General features: G+C 42.4%; 1 protein-coding gene across 7 annotated transcripts in view; it reads right to left on the bottom strand.

Annotated features, from left to right (window-relative positions):
* Nucleotides 1-26,140, bottom strand: part of LOC138785936 (calcium/calmodulin-dependent protein kinase type IV-like) — a 94,342-nt gene that overhangs the window by 23,913 nt on the left and 44,289 nt on the right. For 5 of the 7 annotated variants that reach the window (XM_069962420.1, XM_069962421.1, XM_069962424.1 and 2 more), the window contains 6 exons: nucleotides 22,402-22,480; nucleotides 14,096-14,158; nucleotides 12,417-12,499; nucleotides 9,175-9,247; nucleotides 7,727-7,817; nucleotides 1,120-1,194 (listed from right to left, as the gene is read on the bottom strand). In XM_069962420.1, the coding sequence (XP_069818521.1) occupies nucleotides 1,120-1,194; nucleotides 7,727-7,817; nucleotides 9,175-9,247; nucleotides 12,417-12,499; nucleotides 14,096-14,158; nucleotides 22,402-22,480 (464 nt within the window). The remainder of the gene's footprint in view (nucleotides 1-1,119; nucleotides 1,195-7,726; nucleotides 7,818-9,174; nucleotides 9,248-12,416; nucleotides 12,500-14,095; nucleotides 14,159-22,401; nucleotides 22,481-26,140) is intronic. The other 2 variants (XM_069962423.1, XM_069962422.1) reach the window with 2 other exon arrangements.

The raw sequence follows: 26,140 nt of genomic DNA, 5'->3' as shown, positions 1-26,140 counted from the left end.
AGGGTATCCATCTAGCAGAGTAATCTATTCCTCTAGTTGCTGCACTCACACAGGAGCGCGATCAGCCACATTTTTACACAGATTATCTCCAATTTACTGATTACAGGTAACAGTAATCTGACACGCAGCTCCAACAACCTAAATTAACATCTATATTAGGTTGTGCAAACAATATAATATAGGCAGCCCTTTTTAAGTAAAAAAAAACAAAACAGTTTTTCAATTAAAACTTACGACAAGTAAGAGATCAGGGTAGGTCCGACCTCCGTACCACCTGGCGATCTCCGAAGCTGTAATCTGCTCTCTCCAGAGACTACATAGAGTATGAATAGAGCCGCGGGTCACGTGCCGACCCTCGGCCATAGTCAGATTACAGATCCGATGTGGATAGGGAACAAGTACGTTTTAATTAGAAAACCCCTTTAAAAATCTGATAAAACAGACATGTACCAATGCCGGAATAAAGGGAAAACTGTTCAAAATGGTGCATAAAAAGTTGCATCACTCATCAATCAGATATTAACCCTTTCACGACCTGGCAAGAAAAACAGCTAATCAAACTTGAGTCCAAATGTTATGGTGGTGGTGGTGGTGGTGGTGTGTGTGTGGGGGGGGGGGGTGGCACAGCTTAATTATAGACATTGCAGAGTGTAATGTACTCCCTTGTTTTAATGTAAAACCTGCACCACGTCCTACAGTGGGGTTCATTACATACGATGAAGAACAATTTTATGTAAATCTTTAGTCAAAGTAAGCCCCGGGGGCAAGAACCCTCAACTAACAGCTGACTTAAAGTGGTAAGAGGGAAATACCTAATGGTTTGTTTACACAGGCAGATTTATCTGACAGATAATTGAAGGCAAAGCCAGGAATTGATTTTAAAAAAGGCAGAAATCTCAATGACCTGTTTTGTCAGATATCTGTCAGATAAATCTGCACCAAATTCTGCTGTCATCACTGTGCTGAATGCTTTGTTGGTGTTTATAAGTGGCCATGAAACTATTGCTGCTGTCCATACGTCTCAATCACATTTGTCTTTAAGGGCCTCATTTAGTGCTAGCATGTATATTGGGAGATCTATAACATGTTGTGAAAAGGTCCTTATCATTATAGACTTACCACAATAGCCTGGTGTTCCACATACAGTCTTCATAGTTCTTTGATCATCAATAATCTTGGATAGGCCAAAGTCAGCTTCAATAATAAAAACAGTAGTTATTGCTATATATATATATATATATATATATATATATATATATATATATATATATATCATGTATGAAGTGTACATAGCAGGGTGGTATTAACAATTTCATGACTAAATCTGATTATACAAGTTATTCACCTCAGCTTATGGATCCAAATTGTGGCCAAACAGATAGTAACACTTTTTTTTTTTAACACTACCTAGAAAGGGAATAGTGTAAGGCTGGGTTCACACACAGTATATTTCAGGCAGTATTTGGTCCTCATGTCAGGTCCTCATAGCAACCAAAACCAGGAGTGGATTGAAAGCACAGAAAGGCTCTATTCACATAATGTTGTAATTGAGTGGATGGCCGCCATATAATGGCAAATATTTGTTGTTATCTTAAAACAACGGCTGTTATATTGAAATAATGGAAGTTATTTACCGTTATATGGCGGCCGTCCACTCAATTACAACATTGTGTGAACAGAGCCTTTCTGTGTTTTCAATCCACTCCTGGTTTTGGTTGCTATGAGGACCTGACATGAGGACCAAATACAGCCTGAAATATACTGTGTGTGAACCCAGCTTAAAGGTGCTCATACATGTTATACTAAAGGCAGCTTAACCCACTGGCACCAGTATAAGGTGTATAGGAGCCTTCTGACTCTCCCCAAGGGTTGGACAAGATGGATTTCTTTACCAGCAAACCCTATTGTTCTTACAGGAATAAGCCGGAGCCAGAGCAGCTGTACCTACTCACTCTCCTACCCACAGGGAACAATTATGTGTGTGCAGACAGGAGAGATAACTGTAGGTCGAACTGATTGACCAAGTTATTGAAAATGATTAGGCACTTAAACTGTGACAGGAAAAGATCACAATTATACACACACAGGCTCATTGCAGTAGACACACATAAAATTCACTACACACAGGTTTAGGGATGGTCCGAACCTGCCGAGGTTTGGGTTCGTACGAACCTTAACTCTCAGCAATGATTCCCGCTGTCTTCCACCTCCGTGGAGAGGGTGGATACAGCCGGAGGACCGCCTGGAAAACTGGGATACAGCCATAGCCATCGTACGAACCCGAACCTCGGCAGGTTCGGACCATCCCTACACAGGATTCTGTATAAACTGACCTTTTTCACCAGTTATACTAACACACATTAACATATCCATCCAAAATACATCATTTACCCTAGCTACACCATACAACCACAATATCCCTCTCAATTGCTAAGGATACAGATTAGACCCACATTCCGACCACAATTTTTGCCCCTACGTAATACCTTTCATTTAATTTATTTTCCATTAAAGAAGAAGTCCCATGAAACTAAAAAATCAGAGGCGGGTAGGGAGGTGTGGGCACATATAGAGTATACTTACCCACCCCCGTGCTCTTGCCAATATCTGCCAGCTGTCAGCCTACAGCCACTGCTGCTGCTGCAATGTCACATACCTAACTAGGGCAATTTGTCAAGCAATTCGTCAACTCGTCCGTGATGTAGCACCAGAAAGAGCCGGGCCGGGACATACGCAGAGAGAGGTGAGACCGGCGCTATGGGGGCATGGGGACAGGTAAGTATACTTTCTTTACTATGTTCCTCCATTCCTCTCCCTGCCTCTGATTTTTTTATTTTTTTATTTCAAAGGATTAAAACTAATTTTAAATTCTATGGCAGTAAAAAAAGCACTCCACAGTTCACAGTGTGAACTACAGCACACATTCCCCTTGATAACGTGTTCCATTCTAATGTGGAATATATGTTCAAATATGTGTGAGAAATGTGGTCACATAGTTTACACTATGGCCGGGATTGCTAGCGGCCGTACAGAAAACTGACATGTCAGTTTTGTGCGGCCGCTATTTACTAAATAGGGGTTGCGCAAGCCTGACAGGTCACACAATGGAGAGTGCGGCTCTGGCTGTACTCTCTATTGCGTTCAATGGTGATTTTGCATGCAGGCGCACAGGGATGCGCCAGCATCCTAATTCAGCACAAGTGAAGATCATCCGGCCGGTACTGCAGTAGTGGCCGGGATGATGTTCACTAACACTGGACGTTCTGTGACCCGGCCGGGTCACAGAACGGCCGGTATTTCACATTGTGTGAACATGTCCTTAAGGCGTATGGTTTAGAAAACTCACTTTCAAATGCCATATTAGTGAATTCTAAGTAACAGAGGAGAATCTACTATTTAGGATCCTTACTTCTTAACCAGAGGGGAGAGCAACTACAAAAGAGAGTCTTGCTTTGGAGCAACCGGGGCATCTTTCCATTAACCCTTAGAGGACTGGGCCAATTAAAATTTTTGTGTTTTCATTTTTTCCTCCTTGTGCTTAAAAGGCACTTGCATTTTTTCACTTAGAAACCCACATGAGCCCTTATTTTTTGCGCCACTAATTGTACTTTGCAATGACAGGCTGAATAATTGCATAAATTACACTGCAAAACCAGAAAAAAATTTAATTGTGTGGTGAAATTGAAAAAAAAACAATTTTTTTTATTTGTTTTTTATTGTTGTTGTTTTTACGCCATTCCCCCTGGGGTAAAACTGTCTTCTTATATATGTTCCTCAAGTTTACAACGATATGTAACATGCATAACTTTTATTTTATGTGATGGCTTTTAAAAAATTCAAATAATTTCTAACAAATATATGTTCTTTAAAATCGCTCTTTTCCCAGGCTTATATTGCTTTTATCCTTTGGTTTATGGGGCTATGTGAGGTGTCATTTTTTGCGCCATGATGTGTACTTTCTATCGGTACCTTGATTGCGCATATGTGACTTTTTGATCGCTTTGTAATACAATTTTTCTGGATTTGATGTGACCGAAAATGCACAGTTTTGCACTTTGGGATTGTTTTGCGCTTACGCCGTTCACCGTGTGAGATCAGGAATGAAATAAATAAACAGTTTGGGCGATTACGCACGTGGCGATACCACAACATGTTTATTTATTTATTATTATTTATAACATGGGAAAAGGGGGGTGATTCAAACTTTTATTAGGGGATAGGTTTTTTTTTTATTAATAATAAAACTTATTTTTTTTTTACACTGGGGGACATCTAGTATATGCACACTGATCTCTCATTGAGTAATACTGCATAGATCAATGTGATAGGCACCCTATTGCTTTCGGCTGCTGTAGCCAAGTGTAGTGTGTAGTGTAGCTGTAGTGTGCCAAGCTGGGACCCCTTAGACTCAGCTCACTGGTGAGGTTAGTGCCATCGCTAGTGACGGTTCAGTGGATCCACGACTCCAGGCGTTACAGACAGTAAAAATGAAAAACTAGAATTTTTCCAATAATATGTTTGTTTAGTTTGAAATTTCTCCAGGTGCGTTTGCAGTGTCCCTGTAGTCCCAGCGAAGTGAACCCCCCCCCCCAAAAGTCAGTGCCTTTTGGAAAGTACACCCCTCAAAGAATACATCTTGGTGTGCAATGAGCATTTTGACTCCACAGGTATTAGAGGAAATAATCCAAAATTAGACAGTAAAAATGAAAAACTAGAATTTTTCCAATAATATGTTTGTTTAGTTTGAAATTTCTCAATTTCACAAGGAACACGAGAGAAAAGGCACCCCAAAATCTGTAACGCAGGTTCTCCTGAGTAGAAAGGTACCCCATATGTGGGCATAAACCACTGTATGGGCACACAGCAGGGCTCAGAAGGAAGGAAGCGCCAATTAGCATTTTCAGTGCAGATTTTGCTGTACAAGTTTTTGAGTGCCAGGTGCGTTTGCAGAGCCCCTGTAGTGCTAGCGGAGGGAAACCCCCCCAAAGTCACCCCATTTTGGAAAGTGCACCCCTCAAAGAATACATCTTGGAGTGTGGTGAGCATTTTGACCACACAGGTATTAGAGGAAAGTATCCAAAATTAGAATTTTTCCAATAATATGTTTGTTTAGTTTGAAATTTCTCAATTTCACAAGGAACAGGGGAGAAAATGCACCGCAAAATCTGTAACGCAGGTTCTCCTGAGTACAATGGTACCCCATATGTGGGCATAAACCACTGTGTGGGCACACAGCAGGCCTCAGAAGGGAAGGAGCGCCAATTAGCATTTTCAGTGCAGATTTTTCTGAAAAAGTTTCCGAGCGCCAGGTGCGTTTGCAGTGCCCCTGTAGTGTCCGCAGAAGAAAACCCCCCCATAAGTCGCCCAACTTTGGAAAGTGCACCCCTCAAAGGAGGTCATCTTGGGGTGCAGTGAGCATTTTGACCCCACAGGTATTAGAGTAAAGTATTCAAAATTTGACAGTAAAAATGAAAAACTAGAATTTTTCCAATAATATGTTTGTTTAGTTTGAAATTTCTCAACTTCACAAGGAATGGGAGAGAAAATGCACTGCAAAATCTGTAACGCAGGTTCTCCTGAGTACAACGGTACCCCATATGTGGGCATAAACCACTGTATGGGCACACAGCAGGGCTCAGAAGGAAAGGAGCGTCATTTTGCTGGAGCAAAACCGCAGCTAGTATTGGTTATTAGAATAGCGCAGTTGCTAAATAAAAAACTTTAAAATGAGATTACAGGTAATCTGGGGTGGTGACGGGCAACCTGGGAGTGTTTACTTGCTATCTGGGGTGGTGACGGGCAATCTGGGGTGGTACGGGCAGTCTGTGGCAATCTGGGGTGTTTATGGGCAATCTGGGGGTGTTTACTGGCTATCTAGGGGTGTTTACTGGCTATCTGGGGGTGTTTACTGGCTATCTGGGGTGGTATTGGACAATCCGGGGGTGTTTACTGGCTATCTAGGGGTGTTTGCGGGCTGTCTGGGGTGGTAACGGACACTCTGGGGGTGTTAACTGGCTATCTGGGGTGGTGATGGGCAATCTGGGGGGGGGGGGGTCACAGGCAAACTGGGGTGGTGATGGGCAATCTGGGGGAGGAGAGACAATCTGGGGTGGTTACAGGCAATCTGGGGTGGTTACGGGCAATCTGGGGTGGTTACAGGCAATCTGGGGCAATCTGTAGTGGTTATGGGCAGCCTGTGGCAATCTGGGGTTGTTAAGGGTAATCTGAGCGGTTAAAGGTAAACTTGAGTGGTTTTGAATAATCTGGGGTGGTTACAGGTAATGCGGGGTGGTTACAGGTAATCCGAGGTGGATACAGGTAATCCAGGGTGTTTACAGGTAATCTGGGGTGGTTACAGGTAATGTGGGGTGTTTACAGGTAATCTGGGGTGGTTACAGGTAATGCGGGGTAGTTACAGGTAAACCGGGGTGGTTACAGGTAATCTGGGGTGGTTACAGGTAATCTGAGGTGGTTACAGGTAATGCGGAGTGGTTACAGGTAATCTGGGGTGGTTACAGGTAAACCGGGGTGGTTACAGGTAATCTGGGGTGGTTACAGGTAATGAGGGGTGGTTACAGGTAATGCAGGGCACTTGACTTTTTATCCCGTCACCAATGATTTATGGTGACAGGGGATAAAAATTGCCGGCAGCATTTGGAACAAGTGATCAGTGGTATATAGTATATACTGCTGATCAGGGATCCATCTAAAACAAGGGCTTGTCCAAAGCAGGCTTTAAAGTGACTCTGTACCCACAATCTGTTCCCCCCAAACCGCTTGTACCTTCGGATTGCTGCTTTTAATCCAAGATCTGTCCTGGGGTACGTTCGGCAGGTGATGCAGTTATTGTCCTAAAAAACAACTTTGAAACTTGCAGCCCTGTGTCAAACGGCCGTGGCTTACAGTATCTGTGCCCTAACTTTGCACCACCCCTCCGTCCCTCCTTCCCACCCTCTTCATCATTAGGAATGCCACTAGACCATTTTCTCCTGTCTAAACATTGCACAGGTGCCTTAACAATCCAGCCCATGTTCCGTGCTGACACAGGTGATGAATAGGAGACAATCTGCTTGGAGCATTCCTAATGATGAAGAGGGCAGGGAGGAGGGACAGAGAAGGTATGCCAGCCTAATGCATACACAATCTAGGCCACGGCCGTTTGGCATAAGGCTGCAAGTTTATAAGTTGTTTTTTAGGACAATAACTGCATCACCTGCCAAACGGACCCCAAGATAGATCTTGGATTAAAAGCAGTTATCTGAAGGTACAAGCAGTTTAGGGGGGGGGGGGGAAGGGGGGCTCAGATTGTGAGTACAGAGTTACTTTAAATTGATAGCAGGTCGCAGTACCCTCTTACACAAGATCTTGCACAAGATCAGACATTGGCTATATTCACACATAGTATTTCTGTCAGACTTTTGGGCAAAATTATAAAGGAAAAATGTGCACAGTTTCTGTGTTTTTAATCCACTCCTGGTTTTGGTTGAAGAAAGACTGGCACAAATGCTATGTGTGAACATAGCCTTGGACAGTATTGTTCTGTTCTCATTTGCTAGTGAATATCACAAATAAAGCATTTTATACTAGTAGTGCTATTTTTTCCTCATGGAGGGTAGTGGTTCTGTCTTCTGTAAAGGTGAAAGGCACGAGCAATGCCATTCACTCGAATAAATAGCATTTGCAATCATTGTATTTTTGCAGTGCAAATTCCAGCATTGATCTTTACCAATTTTAAGAAGGGAATTTGGGGACATATCAGCGTAGAGGAGATTCTCTGGCTTGAGGTCTCGGTGAACGACTCCATTTGCATGCAGATACTGAAAAAAAAGTAAAGTAGGATTGGTGTCTGTGACATCAAATATCTTTAGTATTTAAGTGCACAGAAATCTCACTGATATCTGGTAGTGTTATAAAAACAGTTAAAGAATTAAAGGGGTACTCCAGCGAAAACCTTTTTCCCCACTAATTGAAACACATTCCAAAGTTATATAACTTTGTAATATGCTTCAATCGCCTATCTGCCCCCTTCCCTGTCTTTTCCCCCCCTCAATCCCCCACCAGGAAGTGAAGTAAGCTCATTCTTACCTAATGACTGTTGACCCCAGGAAGCCATTTTGTGACAATGACATCATCAAGAGGGAGGCCGGTCTAAGCCCTGTTAAGCCAGCCCCCCTTTGTCAGATGACACAGGTTGCTCAGCTCTGATTGGCTGAACAAGATGTAAGCCATCTAACAGTTCTACAGAGTCAGTTAGACATCACAGGAGACAAACTGCATCATGGGAAAGCCCAAACCAGGAAGTAAAGAAAAAATGGAGGTTCAGGGACCTGCAAACAGCAGGAAATTCAAACAGAGACAGACTACGGAGGGTGGTAAATGTAAAAACTATGTTTAATTGATTGTTTTTTTGTTTTTTTTTTAATAAACGCCAGAGTACCCCTTTAAAGCTAGACATTCTCCTGTGAGGTAGACAGATTAAAATATACATTTATGTAATATAATGCATGAAGTTAGCTAGAAAAATCCATGTGATGGGAAATAGTTCTGTGTCAAAAAGGACCAAAGTATTAGTGATACTCTTATTGGCTAACATTTTGGGGGACATTTACTGAGGAATTTAATGTGTCTGACTATTCTATTGTGGGTTGGTGTTTATTTTGTTCCAGTATGTTGCGTGTGATTTATGGAAAAGTCGCACTGTCATAGTAAATGCGTCTAAGTAAAAAGTTGCAAAACTAAATTGCAAACATATTCACCTGGTACTGACCAGACGTAAGTCTGCACCAGTTTTTTAAACTTTTTAAAAAGTCACAAATGATAAATTGGGTGCAAATCCCGGATTATGCAAATTTTTTGTGAATATTCAAAACAGGCAGATTAAAAAAAGTTGCATCTAAAAATATTTTGCCTGTTGAATACTGGTTCATAAATAGAACTTAGACCAAAAATGGGTGAAAAATCCAATTATTTATCTAAAAATAGGCGCAAACCCTTTGATAAATTTTCACCTTTAACCATAATTCCTTGGTGACTTCTAAATGAGTGCATTGCTCTGGCATCCACTTTCATGTAGGAAAGACTCTCTAGGAATGATGGATTGGGGAAGAAACATGGTGCAAAAGAAAAACCTTTACGTTTATCAGCCATAGAGTTTCATAGTCAATCTTAACTCACAGCAACTGCTTCCAGGATCTGTTGTACGACACAGGCTGCATCTCTTTCACTGTAATACCCACGCTCCACTATCCTAAAGGGGAGAAAATACTAGTGAAGCATTCTCATAACATATTCATAAAAGTACATGGGGCCTTACTGTACCTCCATGTGCCCCTATTTCTATAAATTCCAAAGAAACAAATGCTACAGATCCATGCACTTAGTATAAGGAAATTTGCCATTGCCATTGACAGCCAGCCACTGTGGCCTTAATTTGCCGCAGCGTTGTGAATACCATCTTAACAATATGTCCAGGTTTTATTTTGGGATCTGAAAGTGGTCGAGTTTAAAGCGTAACTGTCATTTCAGGGTCATTTTTCTGAAAACATTAAATATCTATAGTACAAGCGATTTTAAGAAACTCTGTAATAGGTTTTATGTACTAAAAGAGTTTCCTTCTGGACTGAAAAAGCAATCTCCCAGCCTCCCCCCTCACATCAAATGAAGCAGGATTTCTGTCTCCATTATGTGGCTATGGAGAGGGGAGGGGCTGTTAGGAGTGACTGAGCACGGAGCAGTCTTGCAGAGCACAACACCCTGCAATCTTCTCTCAGTAAGTTCATAGATAAGCACTGACCTTTCTGACACCTGAATTTAGCGTTTTAGGTGCCAGAGAGTCTACAAACAGCTGACCTTCATGTCACCTCTTCCTGCTCCCTCATCTCCCTCAGTCCCTCCCCCTTCATAGGCTTACAATGGAGAGAGCAGAGCCCGTCTTCACTGGCTTCTCTGTAATGAAGACGTGTTTGCCTGATAATGCACAGATAAGAAGTCAGGGGGGGAGGCTGGGAGATTGCTTCTTGAGTACAGAAGGAGGCTTTTTTGGCTGATGAAACCTATTACAGAGTTTCTTAAAATCGCTTATACTACTGATTTCTGCAATAAAAAAAAAACATGACAGTTACTCTTTAAGTACAGCAATCCTGCCTTTGCTGTTGAGCAGGGCAGGGCAGATTGAGTGGCCGCCCAGGGCTTCTGGAGGCCAACATCAAATAATAGAAAAAACAAAAGACAATTCACCTCCCCTACTGCTGCAACTCTACTGGCATGTGCTGTCCTCTTTTGTCTTCAGATACAGACACTGCCTGAATTGGAAGTCCCGTCCACCTGTCAGTGTTCTGCAATTGACAGAGTGCTGACAGGGGGGCAGGACTTCTGACGCAGGCAGTGTCTGTAACGCACGCTGCCTGTCCCGGAAGACAGAACAGAACAGCTCACTCTGGGAGAGCTGAAGCAACAGGGGAGCATATGAGAGGGGAGTTGTTTTTTTTTGTTTCTTTCTTATCATTTATTTATATCATGGGGGCTATCTAATTTAAGGTAGCTGCACAGCGGGCCATTTTATTTATTGTAGCTGCGCAGGAGGCCATCTACTATAGAGGGACGTACACAGAAAGTCATCTACTATAGAGAGACTACACAGGGGGCCATATACTATAGAGAGACTGCACAGAGAGCCATTGAGGTGGCACAAGGTTCACTGATGCAAGTGAGCTCATCGCCCTAAGGTTTCACGTCAGCGCACCTGTAATGGTCAGTGGCATAATAACAACAGCCCAGCCAACTCTTGACAGAACTTGTCCGCCCCCCGGTTCTCAGCATTCAGCGGTGGCATGTGTGTGGGGGAGAGGGGCCCCCGTAAATCCTGGCTGTGCCTCTGTCTATAAGTGCGCCAGAGTTACTGGTCCAGCTGTCAGCCAATGGGCCACAGGATGCCATACAGAACCTGTAGACTTCCAAGCCCATCTATATCTATCTGATCTTGTATCCAGGCTAGAGGCAGCCCAACAGAGTAGTAAAGCTTCCTTTTAGGTTTGCAGTTTTCCCCAATAAACATATCCTTTCTTCCTTACATTGTAATCACTTACATATACTGTATCATCACATTCGCACGTAAACTTTCATCAACAATTTCTTGAAGCATTTTATTGCACAATGCATGTATGTGCTCTGAAAAAGATACAGTTTAATATTTGAGGTTTTCACACACAGCTTTGTCAATCTGTTTTTGAGACCATGGCGAAAGTGGATCCAGCAGGAAGAATCCTTTCCTTTATTATTCACTTTGAATCCACTTCTGGCTTTGGTTTGCAAAACTCACTGAAGAAACTGCCACAAAAAGCTGCGTGTCAGCCCCCCCTCTCCTAAGAGTACGTTTGGTTCCTTTTGGTTCCCCAATCTCCTGTCTTCTTCCTGCTCGAAGCAGTATATGCTGGTTCAGCCCATCACTGTTGGGAGAGGCGTTTCATCTCAGCCAGTGATTGGTTGAGTATGCCGGAAGAAGAAAGGAGATCGGAACCAGGAGTTGAACAGGGACTGTGGGGACCAACCTAATAATTATAACCAGACTCTGTACATTGGGGAAAATAATCAAAACAGTATTAGGCCATGTTTACACATGGCACAAACAGCGGCCATTGTGTGACACGGCCATGTCACAGAACGGCTGCTGTCTGAGATGCTCATCCTGCTGATACTGCAGTATTAGCCGGGTGACCAGCATTTCATCTTAATTGGAATGCCGGCACATTCGGGCATGCCCACACTCCAATTAGCCATAGCACACAATGTAAAGTACGCCAGGAAGCCATACTTTACATTGTGTGCACAGTTTTTTTTTGTGCGGCTGCTATTGAATAGTGGCCGCACAAAATATACATGTCAGTATTTTGTGCGGCTGCATTGAACACCGGCCGTAGTGTATATAGAGTGTATACACCACGGCTGGTGTTCTATATACTGTAGTGTAATCAAGCACTGTTAGTTAACAACGACCATTGTTGCAAAGCTGCAGCAATGGCCGTTGTTTAACTTAACCATACAATGTGTAAACAAGGCCTGACATAGTATAAACTTACAGTGTCAGAATGTTTGAAATTCTGATGCATCTAAAGCCTACTATTAGTAAGTCTGCGCCATTTATTAGTTTGCACCATCTATTATTTTATGTTTAGTGTTATGCAAACAGTGGTGCATTTTTTGGTGCATTTAGGCCATGCCCATTTTACCACAGTCACACCCACTTCTCAATAAGCCACACCGCTTCCGTTGAGAGAGGTGCACAAGTGTCTAAAACACATTGAAAATGTTTGTGATGCAAGTCACAAGCCATTTTTATTTCTCACAAAGTACAACAGATTTTTTTTTTTAGCTCAGGCGGTTTTATGTCTCCCAATCTTTTTAAAGCATTTAATATATACCTGTCAAACAGTTCTCCTCCTGTTACCAGTTCTAAAATCAGGATAATCTCAGATGGGGTCTCAAAGATATCTTTAAGTTTTATCTAAAACAAATACAATCAGTTGTTTAGAGAAAGTTGTTCTAATTAATTTATCTTCGATGGACAAAAGCATTATTAATCATTATTAATAATATTTATATGGCAGCTGCCTCTTCTATGGCTCTTTGCAGTGTGAAGCACTTACAAATGTGTAACCAAAATGCACAAACTGTGCAGCATAGAAATAGTATAAATGGAAGCACAGTGCACATGGACTCAATTGGAGGGACAGACTCACAGGCCTTCATGATTTCTTTCAGCTACAATTCATCTCTTTAAAACCTGTCAGTCAAGCATCATGGGCTCCACACTTTTTCTTCAGCGTCCTCCCCTTTTTCTTACATATAGGGTCCCATACAGTAGTAATTCTGCTGTTTAGTGGTATGTGCGATAGATAGATAGTAGATATGTGGGTTGCCCCTTTATGTAGTATCCCCAATATAGTAATAATATCCCCTTCTATGACCCCCCTTATATATTCATACAGCCCACTGCTGTGTCCCCATATAGTAATAATGCCCCCTGCTATGCACCCCCACCCATAGTAATAATGCCCCCTTGTTTTGTACATCCCCCCCCTATTGCAGGAATGCGGAAGGTCCCTCCATTTTCTGGCTCCAGTCTGTGAGCCGCAAGATGGATTCTGCTGCAGGTGCGATGACTTCATATCATTGCGCCTGCTGGAGAGATGATGTCCTAACCACAGCTTCTAGGGATGCTGTAAGGGGACACAAGCAAGGCTGAATTAGTTAGCGGGCCACATTTGGCCTACAGGCTGTACATTGCCTGGATCTGCTTTACAGCAAGCACACTGAGGTAATCCAAAGGGTTAATTGTTAATGTGATACTTGTATGTGATTGTGAGCAAGTTACCAGCAACCTCTTTAAACTCTGTGCCTATCACAAGGCCTTGTAGAAGTTGCCCTCCAGTATTGACCTAGGTTTGTTGAACAAAGCCACAGATCAGTTTGGTCTTAAATTAGTTAATGGTTTTATTGCTGAGCTGACTAGCACAAGTCCAAGTTCCAGAGTGAGTCCTCTTCAGAGGAAAACACGGCACACCCTGTGTTTAGACTCTTTGAAAAAAAGAGACTAAACACAGGTAGTGCCAGTCATCTGATTAGGCATCAATTTGATCATTTGGATTGTTGGATGCATTAAGCTGTAACACTGTACTAGCCAGGACTTCCTAGTTCAGTTTTTTTCTCTCCAACCGACACAAGAAAATCTGCCTTCAGGAGACTGGACCTGGAAACAAGTATAGCTTTGTTTTAAACCATAAAATAAAAAATATCCCATAGCACTCCTACAGGTCTTTTCAGACTCAGGACATATATAAAAAACTTTTTACTTGTTTTTAATGTATTTGTGGGTTTTTAAGATATATGTCTAACTATATTTTGTTTGTATGTTTTTTCAGGCACCTGGTGGACTTGCATCCGGCTCTCCCATTGGTTGGATTGAATTTCTGGTGGGGCCAGTCCTGGCTTTGGCTTCAAATCTTTGGCAGATAATCTGTCAGATAATCTTTCTGTGTAAAAGGGCCCTTAGTAATGTGTCAGTATAAAAAAATAGTAATTACACAGATAGGAAACTTACAATATTAGGATGTGACAGGCGTAGCAGTACTCCAATTTCAGTTCTTACAATTTTTTTATCAATCTGTAAAGTAAAACAATATTTCTTTAGAATTATGCTGGTAACTAGTCCTTATAAACAGATTTTGTATGTTAAGTAAATGTTCTTCACTGTATTCATCAACTTTTTCCGGTTCACTTGCTAGATATGTACAGGCTGCAGAATTTTAGTAAGTACTTGATGGGGTTATTCAGAGAAAATGGTTTGTATTTACAAATGTTCAGGGTGGCAGTAAAATATAAAAAAACACTTAGGATATGTTCACACGGCCATAATTTCTGTACACACATCCCACTTATTTCTATGGCCCTGTTCAAATGTCCGTAAGTGTTACAGGTCTGTGCTGAGGCTGTGATCCCTGCAGCAAAAAATTAGGGCCTTACTTTCCTGCTGATGATTCACTGATCAGAGCAGGGGCGTAGCTAGGATTCACAGGGCCCCATAGCAAAAAACGGTATGGGGCCCCCCTCGCTACACACTTTACTATATATATATATATATATACTACCGTTTTCCATGAAAAGTCACACTTATTCACCACCATACGTTGTGAAATGAATAGTCATATAGAGTCAAGACATTGACAAGGTTAGAAATAATGATTTGTATTTAAAAGAACATTGTTTTTACATCAAACTTTGCTTTCGTCAAAGAATCCTCCTTTTGCAGCAATTACAGCATTGCACACCTTTGGCATTCTAGCTATTAATCTGTTGAGGTAAGCTGGAGAAATTGCACCCCACGCTTCTAGAAGCAGCTCCCACAAGTTGGATTGGTTGGATGGGCACTTCTGGCGTACCATACGGTCAAGCTGCTCCCACAACAGCTCAATGGGGTTCAGGTCTGGTGACTGCGCTGGCCACTCCATTACCGATAGAATACCAGCTGGCTGCTTCTGCTGTAAATAGTTCTTGCACAATTTGGAGGTGTGTTTAGGGTCATTGTCCTGTTGTAGGATGAAATTGGCTCCACTGGGTATGGCATGGTGTTGCAAAATTGAGTGATAGCCTTTCTTATTCAGAATCCCTTTTACCCTGTACAAATCTCCCACCTTACCTGCACCAAAGCAACCCCAGACCATCACATTACCTCCACCATGCTTAACAGATGGCGTCAGGCATTCTTCCAGCATCTTTTCATTTGTTCTGCGTCTCACAAACGTTCTTCTTTGTGATCCAAACACCTCAAACTTGGATTCATCCTTCCACAACACTTTTTCCAGTCTTCCTCTGTCCAATGTCTGTGTTCTTTTGCCCATCTTAATCTTTTTCTTTTATTGGCCAGTCTCAGATATGGCTTTTTCTTTGCCACTCTGCCCTGAAACCCAAAATCCCGCAGACGCCTCTTCACTGTAGATGTTGACACTGGTGTTTTGCGGGTATTATTTAATGAAGATGCCAGTTGGGGACCTGTGAGGCGTCTGTTTCTCAAACTAGAGACTCTAATGTGCTTATCTTCTTGCTTAGTTGTGCAACGCGGCCTCCCATTTCTTTTTCTACTCTGGTTAGAGCCTGTTTGTGCTTTCCTCTGAAGGGATTAGTACACACCGTTGTAGGAAATCTTTAATTTCTTAGCAATTTCTCGCATCGAATAGCCTTCATTTCTAAGAACAAGAATAGTCTGTCGAGTTTCAGATGAAAGTTCTCTTTTTCTGGCCATTTTGAGCGTTTAATTGACCACACAAATGTGATGCTCCAGAAACTCAATCTGTTCAAAAGAAAGGTCAGTTTTGTAGCTTCTGTAACGAGCTAGACTGATTTCAGATGTGTGAACATGATTGTACAAGGGTTTTCTAATCATCAATTAGCCTTCTGAGCCAATGAGCAAACACATTGTACCATTAGAACACTGGAGTGATAGTTGCTGGAAATGGGCCTCTAAGCACCTATGTAGATATTGCACCAAAAACCAGACATTTGCAGCTAGAATAGTCATTTACCACATTAGCAATGTATAAAGTGTATTTGTTTAAAGTTAGGACTAGTTTACAGTTATCTTCATTGAAAAGTACAGTGCTTTTCCTTCAAAAATAAGGACATTTTAATGTGACCCCAAACTTTTGAACGGTAGTGTATATATATATATATATATATATATATATATATATATATATATATATATAGACAAAAAAACAGAAGGTGCAACAGCAACCCACAGGTGCAAGGGCTTACTGTATATACTCCTCCCAGCGTACACACGGTAAACACCTGCTCTGTAGATATTAAAAAGTGAGGATCTTAGCAAACTATTTGATCAAACAGAGTGTACGATGTTGCCACGTTAAGGCGTCTTCGAGACATGGTCCCTACTCGAGCATTTTCACACTAGCAATGGCCTCTTCTGGGCTGAATAAGCCTACAACTGGGCAGATAGGAGCCAAATTTGGGATTAAGTAGAAGGACACAGGAGGCTCTTATTTTCCCTGAGCATCCCCGTGCCCCCGTCCCCCCAGGGGCCCCATAGCAACTGCCTTCCCTGCCTCTATGGTAGGTACGCCACTTGGTCAGAGCTTCCTGTTTCCATTTAGACACATAGGAAATGCCAACATAGATAATTCCTGCCATGTTAGTGACCTGCATCAGCCAGTGATTGGCTGAGTGGGCACTTCCTCTGTGTTCGGACAAAACACAGGAATCTCTGAGCAGCGGGACTGGCACCAGCAGAAAATCTGTGGCAGGTTATTGCCTACCTAGGCACTTGCAAATATTTAAATAAATATTTTTCTCTGGACAATCCAGATTGGATTGGCTAAGCGGGCCATCACTGCCGAGACAAGTCTGTCTTAGTAGTAGCAGCAAAAGCATTTAGCGGACGTGAAGACGCCACTGTAAGACCCCAGGGAAATTTGTTTAGGTAAGAATAGGATCTTTATTATGTTCTATGCAAAGTCAACAATATATCAAAAAATTTTATTGTCCAGAGTATCCCTTTGAATATTGTACTCTGCTTAATTTGCTAAATTTACTATAACTAATCTTTACTTTTACCATATATTTATGCCTGCCTAGAGGACCTGATTACTTTTATATTTTTATATTTTTTATATTTTATTTTTCTACTGACAGAGTTGTATGAAGGGGTTATTTTTTGCTGAATAAGTTGTGATTTTTACCGGTACCCTTTATTTTATCATATAGTATATTACAAAGCCAGAAAGTAATATTTGTAGGGCAAAAGTAAAAAAAATGCACTGTTAGTTATTATTAGTTATTACTATTAGATCAGTGGTCAGCTGGTAAAGTCTTTAACAGGCAGACGCTATTGATCAATGCATCTAAAAAGTTAAATGACTGGCATTGGAGTGATGTCTCATGTCGATCATTACCGAACTTGCTGCTATCTGCAGGATATGATGCAGTACTGGCTTCTGAGCCTGCCTCATACTCACTCACCTGACCCATGCTGTATCTGTACTACATAGGTTGGGAAGATGTTAACAGTATGGATCATCTTCGGCAAGCAGACAGGCTCTGCTTGCAGGTATTCAGACCAGGCTCACTCCCTTTCTCCTGCACATCACAGTTGCTAAGCCCAAATTCCACTTCCTGTAATTTTTCCTGCTCTGTCTATTACTTGAAACAAATTTTCCCTGACAACAGGCACAGGGCAGCAGATTGTACAGAAGTGAGATATCTATTGACCAATGCTTTAGAACTGTTTTTCTCTGGGGTAGGTAGTAACTTTTGGTAAATAAAATGATTTGCAAATATGTTAAGAATCACAAAGGCTATCAAATGGAGGGAAGTTGTTAAAATTGACAGTATCCATTTAAGATTGATAATTTTTCAACAAACTTTTGTACTGTGGCAATTATATTTCTCTAGAGCAGTGCTTCCCAACCTTTTCCACCTCCAGGCACCCCTTGGAAAAAAAAAATAGCTCAGGGCACCTCTAACAAATAACCTTTTACAAAATACAAAAAACGCCATTCAGTGACTTACAGGTGACGTATTCTTTGATCTGAGGAATCACTTTCCCTTTTCCTCTAGAGGTGCAGGCCTCTATGATGATTTCTTCTAGCTACAATTCATTTCTTCAGAACCTGCCAGACCAACATCTCAGGCACCGCACATTTCTAGCAACTTTCTTTTCTTTCTCTTTCCTATAGGCCTCCAAACTGTAGTAACAGCCCTGTTTGGTGTTATGTGCAGTAGGCGAGTAGGTATGTGGGTTGCCCCCTGTATGTAGGATCGCTTGCTATGTCCCCTTATAATAATAATGCTCCCTGATGTGCCCCCTTATATTAATAATGTCCCCTACTGTGTACTCCCATACAATAATAAAGCCCCCTATGTGCCCCCATATAGTAATAATGCCCCATGCTGTGTACCCCCATACAATAATAATTTCCCCTGCTGTGCTCCTGATAAGGCGAGATTTACATTTTATCTGCCTTATTCCCAAGTGACTATCCCTGTCCAAATTAAGTAAGTCACAAGACACATACATGTCACACTCTGATAGGTCAGTCCATAGATGGTCAGTGGTTTCCTGTGCTGCGCAGTCAGGCTGGCACAATGTCTTGTTTACCATAAGTTGTTTATAAAAAGTGTCTCTCTTGCTTGTGTATTGTGATTGCGATGTAGGTTCATAGTGCTGTTGTAGTATACCAGAGCATGGTTCCTGTGGCTGGGCTGAGGATGGCACCTGTCAACAAGTGTTTTATTGTCTAAACTGTTATTTGTATTTCTTTGTACCAGTAACTGGCAGGCAGAGATGGGTTACATGCTTTGCACTGCACACAACACACTACAGCGACATCTACTGACCTTAGTGGGAACTGCTCTAGGTAGTGTGGTAAGCTTGGAAGTTGCTAGAAGGGGGTGTGGTTATGCAGATAGGCCCCCTATATAAGGCTGGCTGTTGCAGAGCTTAGCTGAGACAAGTGAGACAAGCTGAGACAAGAGACAGGAGACAAGTGACCAGCTGTAGAGGGTATAACATCACCTCAGGAGATCACCACAGAGAGAGAAGCTGCTGAGGGGAACAAGGAGAAAGATCTTACACAGAGCAGCAAGAGAACAAACAGCTGGAGGTGAGAGAAAGAGAGACCTTGAGAGACAGTTTGTCAGGTGCCCCCTCAGGAAAGGGGCAGCACATATACAGTCAGTGGGAATCCTAAAGACAGACACCCAGTGGAGAGACTTGGCTGTAGGAGGGAGCCGAGTTAACGTAGGCCTCGGCACCCATCTTCCTGACATTCGGGGGGTAGGATTGACTAGGACCCCTGGATCCTCTGGGACCCGAAAGTTGTGGCCTAAGGCCCGGCCCAGTAATTTTGCAGGAAGCTCCCTGGCAGACAGGGAGGGGAGAAGCAGACTCAAGCACCATTGGGAGAAGTCCACGGGATCACAGTGCTCACCAGCGTCCCCCACGTACTGGCAGACCAGGACCTGAGGCAGGTCGTCTCTCTTCACACCACCAGGCTCTCACAAGCACAGTAGCTCAGTCAAAGCCACCAGTATTCATCACTGTATGCTAAAGGACTGTATAACACCTGCAAGTCTTACAGTAGAGGAGTTGTTGTTGCACTGCCTCCCTCCTTGTCTCCCTGTTGTCTGGTCCACCTGCACCACACCACCATCAGGGGCCATATTGCCAGGCAGCAGTATTTTGGGGTTGGCCCCGGGGGAACTACAGGTCCACACCACCGACCACCTTACACACGGGTGCAGCCCCCCTACAGAAACCGCTGCAGCAGCCACAGAAGAGAGAGAGATACCAGGGAAGCGCCAGAGAGTCCCCCTGTACCTGCAGAAGCCCTCGTGCCCACCTGTGACCGTGACAAAGTTCCAGCCATCCTGCGGGTATAGCACACTCTCCCTCTGCAGCCCTCAGTGCATCCCCTCACAGAGGAGCTCAGTGCCACGCTCAGGAGAGACTACCATCACCATCATCCTCTCCTCATTCCCCTCACTCTCTTCCCATTACCCCGGCTCGCTGCACTGTCCTCCTAGGAGTGCTGCCAGCATTCCTCTCCTTCTTCCAGAAGCAGATACAAGGCTGAAACCATTTTAAGGATTACAATGTTTTTACCCAAAGTAATAACCCCTAATGGCCACCTTCACACTCCCACATAGTAATATTGACCCCTTGATATAGGAATAATGCCCCCTAAGAATTCCCTTCAACGTAATAATGCCCCCCTATGCTGTTCCCCCTTATAGTAATAATGTACCGCCTGCTCTGCCCCTCATAGTAATAATGTCCCCCATGCTGTGCCCCCTTATAGTAATAATGTACCGCCTGCTCTGCCCCTCTTAATAATAATGTCCCCCATGCTTTCCCCACTCATAGTAATGTACCCCCTGCTCTTCCTCTCTTAGTAATAATGTCCCCCATTCTGTGCCTCAAAGTTATAATGTACTCACTGCTTTTCCCCTAGTAATAATGCCCCCCATGCTGTGCCCCCCACACTACTAAGCCCCCCACCTTATGTGCCCCAGTAATAAAAAAACAACATCATACTCACCATATCTAGCTCTTCTTTTTCTTCTGGCTCCAGCTTGCGAGCAGCGGGGACGGATCCTCCGGCAGGCATGATGACGTCACATTATCACACCTGCTGGAGAGATCACATCCCGGCATCCCTTAGGCTGCAGGCATGAAGTGCCTAGTTTGAAGGTAGAAGCAGGAAGCTGACAGTTCCTGCTTCTACATTCTGTTCAGTTTAATAATGTGCCTGCTCACCCAGTGATGCAACATTACATCAAAGTGAACGGTGCACGGCTGCAGCTTTGAGGGATACTTAAAGTGACTGTCACAATTCCCACCGGGATCCCGCGGCACCCTGGTTTCAAACCACTGCCCTAGAGTATTGCTGCACCAATACAGCTAATTTTCACCTCTTTATACTACTTCTGTTTCCTAATGAATATGGAAGTTATGTTCTACATTGTACATTAGTAGATGGGTAGTCAACTGATAATGTTCAGATCATTATGAAATCTGAAAAGTTATATAATACATTATATTACATATTTGCTCTTCCATTGTTTCTTTTTTTTTTTTTTTTTGAGTGCACTGGTCTGGTGTCGGCTGATTGACTCTGACCTAATTGATATAATTACTTTGTTTTGTTTGTTTTTTGCTTACATTATATAGCCTGAAATAGTAAAATAGTATAATTTGTATGTGCACTACCATGTACTATATTATATTGCTCTGTAAGGGTATAAACCCACACACCGTATATGCAGCGTATTTACTGCTGCGATACGCAGCAAACTCGCAGCAAAATCGCAGCAAAATCGCAGCAGATTAGATCTAAATAACTGAACACAGCATCAAATCTGTACCAACAAATCTGCTGCGTATTTGTTGCATATCTGCTGCATATACGGTGTGTGGGTTTATACCCTAAAAATGGAAGATACCATTGATGGTACCAGATAATCATTTGACATCAGATGTTAAAGGTACTATAGGACATCAATTTGGGGCTGTGGGATTTTTGAGTGGTGAGTCTAGATCCCCACAGAATAATCTGTTGTTTGATTGCTGGATTTCTACATGGTAAGTACACCTGTCTGACAGTCTACCCTTGTGATATGGCCCTAAAATGCAAGCAGCCTTCATGCATTTTTAAGTATTTTTGTTCCTATTTTACATGCAGTTTCATACCTAACATAAAGGCAGACTATGTTATTGCTCTGAGGCTTGGCACACAGAAAACCTGCGTCAGGATCCAAACATGCCCCTTTGGTGCACTGCTTTGGAACTCACTTGCTAACCAGGGAATCCAGGACCCTGCATACATGCACATACAGTAGAAATTTGCTAATGTAGGCCGCAGAAAGCTTTAGACTGAAGCCTACACTGGAAGCAGAATGATATCTTCTGCCGTGGTGTAGGCTGTAATGTCTCTTTATTGGCACCTAAACCAGAGTATAGGAGGAACAAAGTGGCCAGGCTGTAGCTTTGTGAGGGAGAGAGGTCACTGCATGGGAGAAGTAAGTGTGATTTTTTTTCCTCATTGTTAGCACAAAGGGGGGATTATCGGCCTACTGAGGTATACATCTGCTTAATGGTGGAACTGCTTGCCTTTATGGAGGAAATACCAGCCTAATGGGGGAACTACTTACCTACTGGGGAAATACCTGCTTATTGAGGAACTGCCTACCTACTAGGGGACATTCCTGCCTAATAGTGGACCTACCTGACTACTGGGGGACATACCTGCCAAAATTTGCTCTGGGGCCCATAGGATTCTAGTTATGCCCTAGTTACAGTTAAAGCATAAATTCATTAAAAGAATATATACTTACAGTTTTTTTTATTCTTTTTGCAGCGTAAGGCCTTTTTGTTCCTTTTTCTTCACATCTAAAAACCATAGAAGTAGCTCCACTGCACAGAAAGCATGTAAAAAAAAAGAATATAATCAACAAATAGTGTCATATTTCTCAAAATCAGAAAACAACCCTAAATGTGCCTAAAAGGAATATGCTCTGATGAATATATAGCAACTATTTACAAAAGGGCCATAAGCAAAAAAAATAATCAGAGCTAATTCCCACTAGTAAAATATAACTTTTATTGGCTCATGTTAAAAGTAAAAAACATTAGTGCGATTTAAAATATACGCACTGCTAATGCCCAAATAACATCTCATCCCAGTAAGGGGATAGTACCCCAATGGCTTAGTAGCTGCAGACTACCCACCAATAGATTCAATATTTTTCTTTTTAGTAGTTTATGGACAAAGAAGTGCTATTTAAAATACACAGCGCATAGCCCCTCAACTAGTTTCACCTGCTCTCGGGCGTCATCAGGAGGTGGGCTTATGACACCTCCTGATGACGCCGGAGAGCGGGTGAAACTAGTTGAGGGGCTATGCGCTGTGTATTTTAAATAGCACTTCTTTGTCCATAAACTACTAAAAAGAAAAATATTGAATCTATTGGCGGGTAGTCTGCAGCTACTAAGCCATTGGGGTACTATCCCCTTACTGGGATGAGATGTTATTTGGGCATTAGGAGTGCGTATATTTTAAATCGCACTAATGTTTTTTACTTTTAACATGAGCCAATAAAAGTTATATTTTACTAGTGGGAATTAGCTCTGATGAGTTTTGGGCTTATGGCCCTTTTGTAAATATTTCACAAAAAACACAGGGGCAGGTAAATAATGACTGTTATTGTAGTGTTATTGTTAGTGTAAAATTCGGCCCCTATTATTGTGCGAAAAATAATTATATTGTTCAAATATAAGCAATAATCTTTCTGCATGTATGCAGGCAACGGTTAAACGTATGTTGTTGATCGTGTCTTTTGAGCTGACCATTAAATCATTGTTAATCATTCGAAAATGTTTCAATGTATGTACACATTTCACATTCGTACTTACCATAGTTTGTATATTAGAGTATATGAATCATTGGAATTGTGATCGTTATTGCGATTATAACTACTGACTATCATTCTGTGTATTATGGTGAATGCTTTCAGGTCTTTTACAAAAACGCTAGTTTGCAATCGTTTATTGTTAATTCTTTTTAAGTACGGGTGTCCATTTTCAAGAAAGCCATGCCCACTTATTGGACAAGATGCAAATGTCTAAAACACATACAAAATATGGTACACATGACCGTATTAACAGCTGCTGCTGCCCTAGGCACTAAACCTGAAGACATCCTATGTCGGGGAGTGTGGGGGAGACTGGTTTCGGCCACATGCATTTCTCTACATGTAGAAACATTGTCTGAATCACATTTTTCATGGTTTTTAACAGCTCAAAACATAATTTCCACATTGAATCAATGATTAGAACAGTCTGCATATTGTCTGAAGGAATTCTCACCATAGGATTGCTAGATTGGTAGGTAATAGCTCCAGGCGTCACAGCCATACCAGACCTGAACAATATTGCCATTCAAGACCTGACCATACCTCCCCCCCCTACCCCCCTCAAAAAGACACCAGATTTACTGGCAAGTCTGAACGGGAGGTGGGAGACTAAAAAAATAAAAACAAAAAAAAGTTGTTTCCTTCCCCCTGCTCCCTGGTGCTACCCCCCTGCAAGGTGCTGCCCTAGGCACCGGACCACGGGTGCCTTGTGGTTAATACGGCCCTGGTGGTACAAATCACCTAAGCCAGTTTTTTTTTCCCCAAATGTTGCTCTAATGTTCTGTTGCCCTATCTACAGCAAGTGCCATCAATATGTAATAAGTGGAAGACCGCAGGGCTGCAGTGCCTGCACACAGTGAACGGAACTGGAATCAGACATCTTTGTACATAGTGTACTGTCCTTCAGGACCTACAGTAGCTTATAAGTGCTGTAGTACTTGGGGTTTTTTAATAGAAGAGTATAAACACAGGAAGTCCCATGTCTCCCAGGTCATCTGCCCACTCAGAGAGAAGGCAGTGATTGTGTACTGTCCCAGTGCAGATGTGCCACTAAATTCTTATTCCTGTAAAAAGGTATCTGCCAGGTGTCACACTCTGGCATGAGGGATGTCATTTGCACTATCACCACTTGGTGTCCTACTCTCCCCTATCCTAACTTCCCCACCAATACTAAGTTAGTTCCGGTCATCCCTATTAAGGATGGTTAGTTCCTGGTGGGAGGGTTTTTTAGTTAGTTTTTGGCTGGTGTATGGTGAGAGAGAGACAACAAACAGGAGTTCTATATGAGTCTATATTCAGGCCTGGCCTGAGGGCCAGCGCCTTTGTCAAGAACAAGGGATTTCAAATGTTTATAAGAGACTTTAAGTAACAAGTATGCAGTGCTAAACCCAGAGTTGGGGTAATTGTCACCTGGGTACACCTTGCCTACGCCTTGCATAAACATCTTGAATCTAGTCGGGACTATCCAGAAAAGGGATTAGTCTGCAATGGAGCAAAGAGTCTAAGCTGAAGTACTCCATTGAAACCTAATTTTGTCACACAGCACAAAACAGTCCCTTAACCTACTCAATTTACATTTCTTTATCTACACTACAAGCACCCAAGCCAGTCCTTCTGTGTTGTCTATCAGGAGAAAGGACATTGGTTTTTGTAATAATTCTGAAGTATAGTGTTATTCTGGTTAAGTGCTGGTCTCTGTGCTCATTCCTCTACTCTACCTAAATGGACCCTCCTTTGTCTGGTGGTCTTTGCACTCTTTGCGATGGGCACGGCTCACGCGTTCCAAAGCTACATCAGATCATCTCAGGGGGGTGGATGCGGCCCACGGGCCAAAGATTCCCCGTCTCTGCAATAAGTCATTCCCTAAAACCAAATCTATTTGGGACATGGTCTTGACCGTTTTAATTTAACATGAATAAACAGAATTTTTTGTGCATTCATTATAGCATTAAAATCACCCACAACTAATAAATGGCATTCATCTTTGCTTCTACAATATTTAAACAGAATCTTCGGAACCACTGATCTGAATGGGGGAGGAATATAGATAAATGCCAGTATACATACAAGATTCTATACCTTACAGTGGAGAAATACATGGGGGGGGGGGGGGAATTTATCAAACTGGTGTAAACAGGGCCAAACCAATAGCTGCTGCTGCTGCTGCTGCCTTAGGCGCTAAACCTGAAAAAAAAACCATCTTGGGGAGTGTGGGGGAAAGTGGTTTCGGCCACATGCATTTCTCTACATGTAGAAACATTGTCTGAATCATGTTTTTCATGGTTTTTAACTGAAAAAATTATCACCACAGGATTGGTAGATTGATAGGTAATAGCTCCAGGTGTCACATTTAACACCGCCACACCAGACCTGAACAATACCACCATACTGTGATTGGATAACACCACCATACCAGACATGAACAATTCCACCATACCCCTCCTCAAAAAGTCACCAGATTCACTGACAAGTCTGAACAGGAGGTGGGATACTAAAAAATAAAAATAAAAAAAGTAGTTTTCCTTCCCCCTCCTTCCTGGTGCTGTCCCCTCTGCAAGGTGCTGCCCTGGGTAAATACGGCCCTGGGTGTAAAGAAGAAATGTCTTAAGGCCCTATTACACAGAACGATTATCAGCCGTATTCGGCCGATATCGTCCTTCAC

This window comes from Dendropsophus ebraccatus, chromosome 3, assembly GCF_027789765.1.
Source record: "Dendropsophus ebraccatus isolate aDenEbr1 chromosome 3, aDenEbr1.pat, whole genome shotgun sequence".
NCBI lineage: Eukaryota > Metazoa > Chordata > Amphibia > Anura > Hylidae > Dendropsophus > Dendropsophus ebraccatus.
The sequence above is the reverse complement of the archived record's forward strand: the minus strand, read 5'-3'. Positions and strand labels throughout refer to the sequence as shown.